The sequence below is a fragment of the Furipterus horrens genome, unplaced genomic scaffold (genome assembly GCF_987537825.1).
Source record: "Furipterus horrens unplaced genomic scaffold, mFurHor1.1.pri manual_scaffold_15, whole genome shotgun sequence".
NCBI lineage: Eukaryota > Metazoa > Chordata > Mammalia > Chiroptera > Furipteridae > Furipterus > Furipterus horrens.
This window is the reverse complement of record NW_028327185.1, coordinates 25,954,487-25,967,621: the sequence shown is the minus strand read 5'-3', so window position 1 is coordinate 25,967,621 and position 13,135 is coordinate 25,954,487. Positions and strand designations below refer to the sequence as shown.

Here is a 13,135-nt window from a genome sequence, read left to right as displayed (position 1 = left end):
TGTTGTTCTGGCTGTTTTGTTTTGTTTTTGCTCCTTATGGTCCAAATTATTTACTTGATCCTGGGCTTCATCTTCTCCACTGTTGTTTTTGGTAAATACATTTTCATTTCCATTAGTATATCCTTTGGTTCTGACTGGATCTTTTAAGCTGTTAAAGTCCTCACTAAATTCCTTGAACATCCTTGTAACTAGTGCCTTGAACTCTGCATCTGTTAGATTACTTATCTCTATTTTATTTAGTTCTTTTTCTGGAGTTGGTCTGTTCTTTCAATTGGGCCATGTTATTTGTCTCCTCATTTTGGCAGCCTCCCTGTGTTTGTTTCTATGTATTAGATACTCCCTGTCTTGGTAGCGTGGCCTAATATAGTAGGTATCCTGCTAGGTCCAGTAGCACATCCTCCCATATCACCACAGCTTGGTACTCAAGATTCACCCTTCATCAGGGCCAAGTACACTTTCCTCTTGTATTTGAGGCTTGATTGCTGTTGACAGGTCAGTGAGAGGAACTTAGTCAGGCCTGTCAGGTGCAAGGAGTGACTGTGACCACTGACCACCAACCTCTGCTCTCTGTGGAGGATCAGCTGTGCAGGGGCAGTGTGGTGGTCCTCTGACATGGTCTATAGCTGTCCATTAGGTATACAATCTCTGGGGTTTCCTGATATTTCAGTCCAAGGTCAGCCCCCACCTGTGTTCTGCACAGAGCCACCCTGCATGAGTTATACAGCAATCTGCAGGTGGTTGGTACTTGTGCTGGGCTTGGAGGTTCTTGGTGAATCTCAGCTGTGAACCTAGGCTGGCTGCCCCTAGTACCAGGCCTCAGGCCACTTACCGAGTGGTATAGGGGATTAGTAAGTTGTGAAGCATGAGACAAGACCAGCCACTCATAAGGAAAGCCACTGTCCACAGCATGGGGGGACCCATAATTTGAGTGTATCTTCAGGGCATGGCAAACAGTGTTATCTGGGTTAATGTAGTTCAGATATGGCACCTGCCTGCTGGCTCTGTGGATCTGTGGAGGGAGGGTTCAGAAGAGGGACAATGGATTCCGCCCACATGTCCATTTGGGATAAAGCTGTCCACCAGTGCTTGCCTTGATGCCAGACATTTCAATTCCTCCCTGTACGTCACTGGTGCTTTTCAAACTGCTACCCCAGTGCTGGAGGTCAGAGGGATTAAAACTGAGTTTGTGTTGGTTACTTAAGAACTGCTTAGTGCTCCAGAGGTTTCTTCCACCAAATAAATTTCCTCAGATTTTTTGTAGTGAGAAGTTTTGGGGACTTATCTTCCTGGCAATGGACCCCTGGGATGGGTGGCATGGTGATGAAGTGGGACTCCGTGTTCTCAAAATATTCTTCTCAAAAATTTTCAACTACATTTGAAAGCTGAACCAGCCTGTTCCACATTTCCACCCCTCCTCCCAGTCTGGATGGATGTGGTTTCTTTAATTCTATAGTTGTCGAACTTCCTTTCAACTCAATTTCCGATGGTTTTGAGTGACGGTTGTTTTATAGTTTAATTGTATTTTTTTTCTGGTTGTGAAAAGAGATGAGCTGTGTTTACAGATGTCCCCATCTTTGGAGACCATTGTTGAAGTTCGTTTCTGCCATTGACATAAGAGAATTCAATTCTTCCAGTGACTCCTTCATTGTGTTCCTGCCTTAGCATGGGGTCTGCACTTTCTGACCTACCCACAGATCCCCCCTCTGCTCCTTTTCTTCCAACTTCATCGCACCCTTATTCTTACAGGATTGTCATGGGTGTGGCTGGGCCACAATCATTCTCAGACCTCAGATTGAGCCTTATTTGTAGGCAGGGATGTACCCAGGATGTGCTCAATGTGTCTGAGATTCTCTTGTAAATGTTCTATATTTACATTAACTGATTTTATACTAACTGCATGATACAGGCCCAACAAAAAGAAGAAAAAACTAGAGTGGGTATGTCTTATTAGAAGGACTCTAAAGTCATGTGACATATTATGCTTCATTTGTGAAAGTCAGATTGTCCATCTAAAGAGATGATTTAGAACATTGTCAATCTGCAGAAAGACCCTCCTGTATTACTGTGTGAGACTCACAGAAAGAGTCAGTGTGAGCCAAGACACAAACCTACCTGTAAAAGGACAAAAGGATCTAACTAAAAAGGGTGCTCAGGACTCCAGGGGTCAAAGTGCAAAACAACCTAGTTACTGTACCACAGGGACTCTAATTAGCCAGGGCCAATTTTTATGGGGTCCCTGTTTCTGCATCAGCACTTGCTTCTTCTCCTGTGGAGACCCTAATCCAATGTCTCACATGATTCTATTCTTGGGACTCCAGGCTGTGAGCTGTGAGAATGGGGATATGTGGGCTATAAATCAGTGTGACCACCTCACATGTCAGGTCACTGTTGGCTACACTGACTGAACAAGGTTTTTCTGGTTCTGAACCTCCCAAAACCAGTCAGGATTGTTCTCACCATGGCTTCTGCAGGTTCCAGGTGCAGGGAGAACAGGAAACCACAGGGTGGGCCCTCATCAGTCTTCATGTCAATCATGTTTGCTTTTGTTCTGTTATCAAAGCAGGTCCCTCACTAGGTTATGGTCAGTGTGGGGGCTGTGACCATGTGCTAGGAACAGAGCAGAAGGGGGGCCTGTACTTCATCACAATCTTTGTGTGATTTATTGTTCAGTAAAGTACAGTGGGATTAGGGTTACATGCAGGGATACACAGATGGGACCTGCAAGGAAAAGAACCTGAGGACATCAGAGGCCCCCAAGCTCCCTAGAGCTTCAGGGCTCAGAAGTGTCTGCTGAATCAGTGCATCTGGCGGTTCCAGGGAAGGGGCTCCCAGTTGGTTTCACAGGCCCTGTCTTGGGGATCCCTGCAGAGTCACTGGGGATTAGTCAGACCAATTCTCTGTGTCCTGAGGTCTCTAAACACGGGGTGACCCTGAGGGAGCATTCTGAAGTCAGGGCACAGCCTTTCCTTCTGTATTACAGACTCTGAGAGGTCCATGCCCTGTGAGCTCAGAGAGGACCCTCCCCTGCAGAGTTGAGGCTGGGCAGCAGGGGGCACATGGGACCTATAAGCTCAAGGCTGCTGCACAGGAGCAGGTGCAGAGGGTGCTGGGGAGGGATTTCCTGTGAGGGCCTGGATCTTTCTCTTTTCATTTAATTAAAACATCAAAAATAAGTGTTAACATGAGGTGACTGTAAACATCCTATCTTATCAGTGCGTTTCCAAAGCTCGAAAAGACAAAAGAACCACAGTCCACGGGGATATCTGGAGAGCTCATTTATTAATGAATTGTAAAAAAACTAAACAAAATGATGGTTTAGTTACATCACGAGGTGCAGAATTTTGGAGACAGACATATACAGAGAAAGATATTCACGTATTAAAGCCCAGAACTAGTCCAGGTGGTCTCTGTGTCTCTTATATTTGGTTCAAAGGGAGGAGCATGTCATGTGAGGGCTCGTTCCTCAAGGAAGGAGCTGTATCTGCACAGACCTCAGAGTCCTATCTGGGGACACATGTCTTCACACATGGATTAGACTTGGACCATCAGGCTCCCTCTAATAGTGTCCCTGTGCCCTCTATCTTCTCTGAAGTGGGGTCAAGTTTTCAGTTATGAAACACTTTGCCTCATGAATATTCAAATAGGAAGAAGTAGACTGGGTTAAATCCCGGTCTGTCTGTGCCCTGATGCATCACCCTCAGCCACACCCTCCCCTGCAGAGGTCCTGACGGCACAGCCCCTCAGCATGGACTGGAGCTGGAGAGCCCTCTTCCTGGTGGCAGTGGCTACAGGTAAGGGGCTCCCCAGTCCCCGGGTTGAGGAGGAGACCAGGGATGTCAAGGGGGATTTCCACCCACTCCTGCCTCCTCCCCACAGGTGTCCACTCCGAGGTGCAGCTGGTGCAGCCAGGGGCTGAGGTGAGGAAGCCTGGGGCCTCGGTGAAGGTCTCCTGCAAGGCTTCTGGGTACACCTTCACCGGCTATGGTATACACTGGGTGCGACAGGCCCCAGGACAAGGGCTTGAGTGGATTGGGTATGTTTACCCTGACAATGGTTATACAAACTACGCACAGAAGTTCAGGGGCAGAGTCACCATCACCGCAGACAAGTCCACGAGCACAGCCTACATGGAGCTGAGCAGCCTGAGAGCCGAGGACACGGCCGTGTATTACTGCGCGAGAGACACAGTGAGGGGGAGTCAGCCTGAGCCCAGACACAAACCTCCTGCAGGAGGGGCTGCGACCACCAGGGGACGCTCAAGATCTCTGAACACAAAGACCTTCCCAGGAGCAGGTGCAGGTGGAGGTTTGGGCTGCTTTCCTGTGTGGTTTCCTCTTCATGTAACAGTTTACTCAGGGAACCTCCCTGGATTCCTGATTCTGTGTTCAATTCTGAAGTCTCTAGGATAGAATAGTCAGTTGTAAAGGAAAACTACATTCTCACATGGACAAATGCAAAGTATCTTTCATACAGTGTTGTACCTAATTCCAACGAATCACCAAACCTTTTGACTCACATCAGGTGAATCTAACCACAGGCTCTGCTGGACTCAACAATGCAGCCCTGCAGGACACACGCATGCTGGACAGAGGACACCAGAGGCACATGAACCCAAAGCAAAAGGACAAAGACCACCGTTAATGACACTTACTTGGAATCATGTTCACAGTACCAAGTATACGTGACACCACACAGAGTCTGAGGGACCCATGACAGCTTGGTGTGGATGCCCAGGTTGATAACTAACACACACCAATGGACATGAATGTCTATCAAGCACATAGTTGAAATCTTTGGGAAGAACAAGAAAGACATTTCAGCAAGATAGATGGGCTTTGGCAGAGCCAGGAAATGAGACTGGTTCAGGGCATTTACTTTGCTGAGGTTGTGGGTTAGGGGAATTGTGCTTACAGGGTTTTTTTTAGTTTCAATCTCTCAGTGACATCCAAAGAAGAGATCCAGCCTTTCTTATCAGATTTTGGGCGGTGGGGGGCATATGGAGAAGAGGTAGCAATGAGTCTTCATTCATCAACAAAAGTTTATTTAAAAAAAGAGAGAGAATCTGACTACTTATTCCACTTAACTACCATAAAAATGAGCAAAAAAATGAGACAAACAGTCTTTATGTTGGACAAACACTATGACTATAGTAAATGAAAAGCATGATTATAAGTAAGCAAATGATGTTGAAGATGAAGATAAAGAGTATGGAGATGATAATGGTGATGACAGAGTTTGACAGGGCTCTTGGTCCCATATTGTAGGTGAAGTCTCTCCCCTATGCAAGCATTTTGGAAAATGTGTCTATGCTCTCTCTCTCAAAGATAAAATGCTTCCCCAGAATCTATGAGGACCATCAGTTTAAGAGCCCTATTAAACTAACCTTCCAATTAGATACAGTGACTCTTTGGCTGTATTACTAAACCCAAAGATGCATTTCAGGGTTTTTCTCTGCTGTATTTACTGTTGGAACACCAGATAAATTTCCTTCCAATGAAGATCAACAACAAGTTTTCTGTCATGTTCACTGCAGTAGGTAGAACTCACTGATTGAATGTTAGGTTCCCAGGCGAGTCCCCCTCGCCAATCCCTGTTCAGGGCGCCACTTGTGAGGTTCCCTGTCCTGCAGATCCCTCAGCACAGAGGAAAGAACTAACTCAGAAATGAATTAACTGGAAAGAGAAAAGGGGGACTCTCTTTCATAGGAGATTACCAATCACTCCTTTCTCCACTGGGGTTTTTATTGGGTTTGCTACATGCAGAAACGCACAGTGTAAGCATGCAGACTTCCACCAAATGGTTGGGAGTAACAACAAAGGGAAGCATAAACCAGCACAGGGACACAGGTGGCAAGACTGTGAGGTGCCCAGGCATATCATAGAAGTCCAGAAGCCTCTTTTTCCTTAAACATTGTGTTTCTACATCCTACTGATAAGAACTTGGGGCGATACAGAGCAAGCAGGCTTCATCAGCTTCGAGAGTACATTGCACTCCCATTCTACTTCTAAAATCCCCCTGGAGTGTGGGACTGACAGCATCATATGCGGGCCACAGAGGCGACAGCCCTCTGTAACATACATACTGGTCTCCCACAACTGAAGACCACAGACCTCTTAGAAAGTTGAACCAGAAAGGCACCTTTAATCAGTGGGTGACAGAGGCTATAAAATATGGATCATTTTCATCTTTTTTCCCGTCTGAGTGCCGCAGGCAGAGGCCAGTTGTGAGTGGAAGTCAGTGACTGCATGACTCTCCATTCCCATGTCACAGGGGACGCCATGATCCAGTCTAACAGAACAATTACCTGCGGGCTGATGTGATTTCTGCAGCTGCTACCCCAGCACCAGGTGTGTGGTGATGGATGCAGGCTCACCCATTTCCAGGCTGGAAAGGGAAATGCTGTCCTCCCCCACGCCCCACAGTCTGAACAACCAGCAGCTAAAGATTCCAGTGCCTTGTGCCAGAACCGGCTCCGCTTGCAAGTACGAGTGCGTGGTGGAGAGCTCAGTCCCTGGTGCAGGAGGCTGAGCTTGCCCAGAGGACTCTGGGGACACTCTGTTTGGTGATCTGTGTCACCAACGGTTGTGCCCAAACAAGGGCGGACTGCCCTCTCCATCATCCTCACCCTCCGAAGAGTCTACTCCCTGTGGCTCTGTTCCTGTCACATAGTCAGGTCCAACCCTGCCCCTCGGGGCGGCCACTTCCGACTCCAGTGGTTCCCGTGTTTTCTCCCCGGCCGCCCTCATTTCCTGTTCCTCCCTCAACTCTGAGTCCTCTGCCTCCAATACCAGTGACTCCCGGACCACTTTATTCGGGGCAGTGAGGAATAACCACCCCATGACATCGGCTGCTGCCCAAGCACTTTTCTCCTCTACAGAGTCTCCTCTCTCCAACAGGGCATCTTCTGTCACCTTAGGAGGAACTTCTGCCACCTCCCAATCCTGCAGGGGCACCTAAGCCTTTAAGAGGGTCACCACCATGAAGCACATATCTGTGGATGGCAGCCCAGTAGCCCACCCTGAGGGCCATGGCTGACTCCTGCTCCGTAGTTTGGGACTGTGGTGAATCCCAACTCAACCCAGTGTATCGCAAGAGCTCAGCTCCAGGCCGGTTAACATGGGATTCAGTGAGACCAAAAAGTGAAAAGTAGAATGTTGGAGAAAGAAGTAATGCCGGGTAACTCCCGCAGCAGTTGGGAACAGCAGCAGAGCATATGCACCACCTGAACACAGGGGCACCCATATGTAGAGTATTGAACAAAGGTCGCACGAGGCCAACAAGAATGTGAGACAGCACAGCACATGCACTAGGACACTCTTGAATAAGGATGATTAGGGACATACATGTGCATTGAGGTGGGCTCCTGGCAATGGTCAACCCAGGATATGACAGACATCATCTCCATGGGAAGAGATCAGGAAACCTACCTGATAGCTGTTCCAGCCTGACACCTCTGAGGAAGCTTCTTTATTGCCACTGGGGACGAAGGTGACTTCACTCCTCAGTCAGTAAAGAGCTGAGTGCTCAGAGCTTGGTGATGGCAGCTCCAGTTTCCATGTCCTGGTGGGTGAACCTTGTCAGGCATGTCACTGTAGGGTAGTCACAGACCCGGGGTCCCGGTGTCACTGTGCCCAGGACATGGTCTCCATCCCAGCAGTGGGGTGATAGAACAGAGTGAGTCCTACCTTTTGGTGGCATCAGCCTGGAGCTCAAACTCAGCCACCAGCAGTCTGGAGCTGAATGAGGGACACTGATGTCTTCCTCTTCTGTGATCAGGGCTGACAGCAGGAAGTCCTTCCTCTTGAATGCATCCTTTGGGAGAGTTTCCATAGCGTCACTGGGACAGGGAGGGGTGGGAATGTATAATATTTTTATTTATGTTGTTCCCACTATTAGCATCTATTCTGCTGTAAATGCTTCTTCATTGTCAGAGTTCCAATAGGACCATCTCCAGTTTTGAAAAGACTTTTAAACAATTTCTGCATTCTGACCAGGATTGAAGCCCTTGTAACTCTTTATACCCTCGTGCAGGACTTGAATTCCCATCTGCCCTTACTGATTGTTGGTGAGAACTCCATGTGGGTCTACTCTTGACACAAACCAAATGCTTGCACTGCTTGCTAACCCCAGATGCAGCAATTTGCAGCAGGCCTTGGAACATAAACGCCCTGCAGAACTGGATGCTTCTCCCCTGGAAAGGCAGCTCCCCCATCCCCTTTTCTCCTTCTCCAGGCAACCACCACGCTCCTCTCTGCTGCTGCGTGTGGACTTTCTGAGAGTCCTGACATAAGAGGGACCACTTAGTGTTTGCTCGGCTGTGTCTGCATTCCATCACTCAACACGATGTCCTCAAAGTGCCCCTGTGTGGTGTCATAGGGCAGGGTATCCTTTTAATTATTATAATGATATTGTAAAAATAAAAGAACAAAGTGGGTGGCTCCTAGTGTTTCTCTGAGATAAAAAAAGAAAAGCTATTTGTGAAGCGGGATTCAAGCAGAAGCCCTGATGCATTTCTGACTAGGGGTGAAGGCAAGCGGTGCTCATGAGAAAGGGGAGATGCAGTTACAGGACTAGAGGGGCGGAACTTCCCTCATTGCAGAGAAGCTAAGTCAGTCTACCTGCACGTGGTGGTGGAAATTCTGAAGTTTGACTGCAATTTTCAGTGCCGCAGTCAGGAAGCCTCTTCCCCGTTAGCTGTGGAAACAGTTGTTTGAAACACAGTGTTGGGGGCCCAGTGCAGAGGTGACTGTGCTGAGACCACGCCCATCACACGTTGGAGAAGGACAATGTGCCAGGTGGTTCCTCTGGAACGGCTGCCTGTGCTCCATTTTAACTGGGCTCCTCTCCTGTCACCTTCTCCCGGTAAGAACCCTTCCCATGAGATGTGCCCACCACAAACCCCTGAGTGCACCACAGAGTGTGACTCACTGCAGGCTCGAACACTACAGCAGACCCAGCCCTGACTCTGCCTCATGAGGGAAACTTCCAGCCAGGGAACACCCGCTTCCCAAGTTCCTCCTCCCGCACTGCAGCACCATCCTGCTACCTGTGTCCGTGAGCTGTGCTGACCAGAGACCTCACCTCCTTGGGGTCACAAGTGCCGGTCCTTCCTGATGGCTTAGTGCACACGGCCTGGTGTCCTGCGGTGCCATCTACATTGTGGTTTATGGCGAGATTCCATCTGTTTTAAGGCTGAGTAGTATGTTTACATTGTGAGCCTCTAACACTCTGCATTTACTCATCCTCTGATGGACATTCAGAGGGATCCCATGCCTTGGCCATGGTGGGTAAAGCAGCAAAGATGAGGGGACTCCCTCTTCCAGACCCCAGTTGTACCCTTTTTGGAGAGAGCACTGGACTCTGGGTTGATGGTGGTCACATGGGGCTTCTGTTTTCATGATTTTAGGGAAATGTGGCTGCATCATTTGGGCAGGTGTTGTTCTGATGCCTGGCTTACCTTTTTTTTTTTTTTTTTTTTTTTACTTTTGTTTGCTTCTCCTCTTGCAGGTTTATTGTGTGTTCATGACACTAGTCCTTTACCAAATATGGAACTTCAATGTATATTGTCTGAGTATGTGACCTGTCTTTAAATTCCACATCAGGGTTGTTATACTATCAGTTACAATGTCATATGTCCTAGACTCTGGTGCAGATCACACTTATGTCATGGGTATTCCAGCAAATGGCTGACACCATGGCACTTCTAACAAGCCACACACCTTAGTTCAGAGTTGACCATGTCATTTGACTGGCTGCCGGGCACCATGATGGGGAAGTCCATGGGTGACCACAGCAGAAGACATTCTGTGAGCAGGCCAGGATGTCTGGCCACTCCTGATGTCACTAAGGTCCGCAGCAACCACAGCCAAGATATTCAGTCAGTGTCTGTGAGGCCAGCATTATGGGAAATAAATCTACATCTGGAAAAACTTTTTTGGGAATGTTGATAAATAGCAAATGTTATGAGCTAGGAGTTGCAGTTAAGTAGCTGGAGAAAGTCAGGGAACATGTGTTTGAAATGAGTATAACTCTTAGTACACATTTCAAAGGAGAATTCTGTGATTTGATAAAACTGCTCAGACTCTAAAACTGCCAGTCCAGTCGCTGGTTCCATTCAGGATCTACCATAAGAAGGCAAATCTCAAGTGAACCAGAGCTGGTTCCATCTTTGCCATGAGTCTCACTCTGTGCAGCCTCCTCACAGCTCCCGTCCTCAGTGGCCATGTCAATTTCTGAAATTAATGTCTTCTGTTAGCTTCCTCAGAAAATTCTGGTCTGTATCTTTATCATGCCCTTTCCACAGGTCCTCCATTTTGACTATGTTGAATGTTATATTATCTAGGAGCTTAAGCTATTGTTTTGGCAAAAAAAAAGTTATTTCGGTATTTAAGTAAAAATAAAAGACACATTTTTGATTTTCACCAGTAACTTTGTTGAGCAACATGTTCACTGTTTTGTTACAATATCTTCTGCCATCTTTAGGAAACATAATAATACCATCTTCCCCAAACCTTTCACTGTTCTCAGCTAAGAACTGTTCCAGCTGCCTTTTACAATCTTCCATGGAATTGAACCATTTTTCCAGTAATAGATTTCTGTAAAGACTGAAATAAATGTAAATTTGAAGGTACAATGTCTGATGAATATGGAAGATGAATCAGAACTTCCCAGCCAAGCTGTAACAGTTTTTTTCCTGGTCGTCAGAAAAACAGACAGTTCTACATATTCCTGATAAAATATTATGTGGTTATTGTTGACTAATCCTGTATGATTTTCACCAAGTGCTGCTTTCAGTTGGTCTAATCTGGAGCAGTACTTTTTGGAAGAAATAGTTTCATTTTCCAAAAGGAGCTCATAATAGAGGACTCCCTTCCAACCCTGTAATATACACAACATCACGTTCTTTGGATGAAGACCAGCCTTTGGTGTGGTGAGTGGTGGTTCATTTCATTTGCCCCATGAGCTCATCCATTGCGTATTATTGTAAAGTATCCACTTTTCATCACCCATCACATGTTGCTTTAAAAATGGAACCCTTTTTTTTACATTTGACTAGAGAATCACATGAGGAAATACAGTCAAGAAAGTGCTTTTTGCTTAACTTACATGGAACCAAAAACAGCAAAGTGATTAACATAACCAAGCTGGTGCAAATGGTTTTCAGCCCTTTATTTGGATATTTTTAGTATATCAGCTGTTTCCCATGTGGTATAATACTGATTGTTTTCAACGAATGACTCAATTTGATTGCTATCAACTTCAACTGGGCTCCTGGACTGTGGAGCATCATCCAGTGAGAAATCTCCACAATGAAACTTCAGAAACCATTTTTGACACATTTGATCACTCACAGCACCTTCTCCATACATGGTACACACCTTTTTTTGTGTATATGTTTCAGATGCATTTTTATCTCCCTTGAAATAATAAAGCAGAGAATGCCATGAATGTTGCTTATCGTCTTCCATCTTCAATATTCAAATGGCTACACAAAAACTCATCCATTTTGATGTTTTTTAAATGCATGATGATATGACAGCTATCATAAAACAATGTAACAAAATTGTTTTGAATGAAGTTAGTCAAATAAGCACTGCTAGAACCATCTTACAAAAAAAGACAAACTTTTTTGGCCAACCTGATGATATTTTTAAGAAATTGACATGGTAAAATCCAATTCAATTGCATTGATATTAGGGAGAGCACTCAGCCCCAAGCAAAGGGTTTTTTGCTAGGTCAAAAGTCATGGGACGGCAGAGTTCAGGGATCTGAAGTGGTCCTTCTAATACTACTTCAGTGTTTCTGGGCCAACTCTGTTCACATCAGGGACTGCGCCATGGGACTGGGACTGGGCACCTGAGCTGACACAGAATAGACATCACACCCACTTCTCACTGTGGCCTCACCCTGTGGGCTGCCCACCAGTCTTTGCCAGGTGAGTCAACAAACTCAGGCCCAGCCCACCATGGGGAGGTAGAATTTTCTCCTTACCATAATTGACCCTGTTTACATATGGTTGTGATTTTGCTGTTGGACTGATTCTGTTACAAAATGTTGAAGTCTGATTCCCTGATGTGAGGTCTTCTAGGCCCAGTGAACCTGGTAATCATGGAAGGGTAAGAGCCACACAGTGGGAACAAGAGCATATGGCTCAGTCATACTGAGTCATTTAGATATTCTGGGAGCAGACAGGATAATAGACATGTGCAGGGCAGATTGCAGGTTCTGGACTTGGTCCATCATCTGTTTGGACCAGCTGACTCATAGTTGTATCTCCCGGAAGACACTATAAGGCCTAACTAAGTCCATGGTGTAGACACTCTTCCCCGAGGATGCTCTCCATGCCCCTAACACAGTGACATTACAGTGAACAGGGCGCTACAGCACACGGCCTGGCTCGGGGTGCTAAGCAGGACAATCCCCCAACATGGCCGTGGAGACGACTTGCAGAATGTTACCTTTCATCTCAGCAGTCATAGCCTGAAACGGACTAGATGTCCTCATTCTCAGAAGGAGGTTTGTCCGAAGTTGGCACATTGAGGGATCAATTAAACTGAAGCTGTGACCACTGCCTTATCCATGGCAGTTCACGCAGCTCTGGACCAGCTGTAGAACAAAAAGCTTCTGTGCAGGTGGTGGCTTTTCACTCTGTTTTCCTTTGTGGACAAAGCTGCACCCCCCAGCAGGGAGAGGGAGGGGTGAATCTGGCCTGAGAAGAGCCTATTTCTCTCTCTAATTGCCTTCAACAGGAGGAAGAAAACCTGCATCATTCAAATGCCTGATGAAGGCCTGGTGATCATGGCCTACAGCTCCCACATGCTCTGGGTCTAGGTCTTCTCAACAAAAGGCCACAACATCAACCTACTCCCCACAGTGTGGGATGATCTTAGTGGATCCAGAGTGTACATGGGAGGGGACAATGATGGATGCCAAGTCTGAGCAGCGCAACTGTAGCAGTGACAGTTACACCTGACCTTCTGACACTCACATTTTGATGTCTTTTTATATTAGGGCCTGAAATTGTCTCAGGACTCTGGGGACAGAACAGGGACTTAGCGGATCCACAATTGTGGTCCAGGGCCCAACACAGAAAATAGCAGCCATTGTCTGTGACAGTTCCAGGTGAACCTGGCTC

The 13,135-nt window shown here is 46.7% G+C and overlaps 1 gene segment (V, D, J or C); it reads left to right on the top strand.

The window, feature by feature from the left end:
- Nucleotides 1-3,702: 3,702 nt before the first annotated feature.
- LOC149992550 (immunoglobulin heavy variable 1-69-like) lies at nt 3,703-12,831 on the top strand. The segment is given in 4 exon segments: nt 3,703-3,791; nt 3,877-4,197; nt 11,926-11,935; nt 12,750-12,831. Coding segments are annotated over 4 exon segments (459 nt in total).
- Nucleotides 12,832-13,135: the final 304 nt, after the last annotated feature.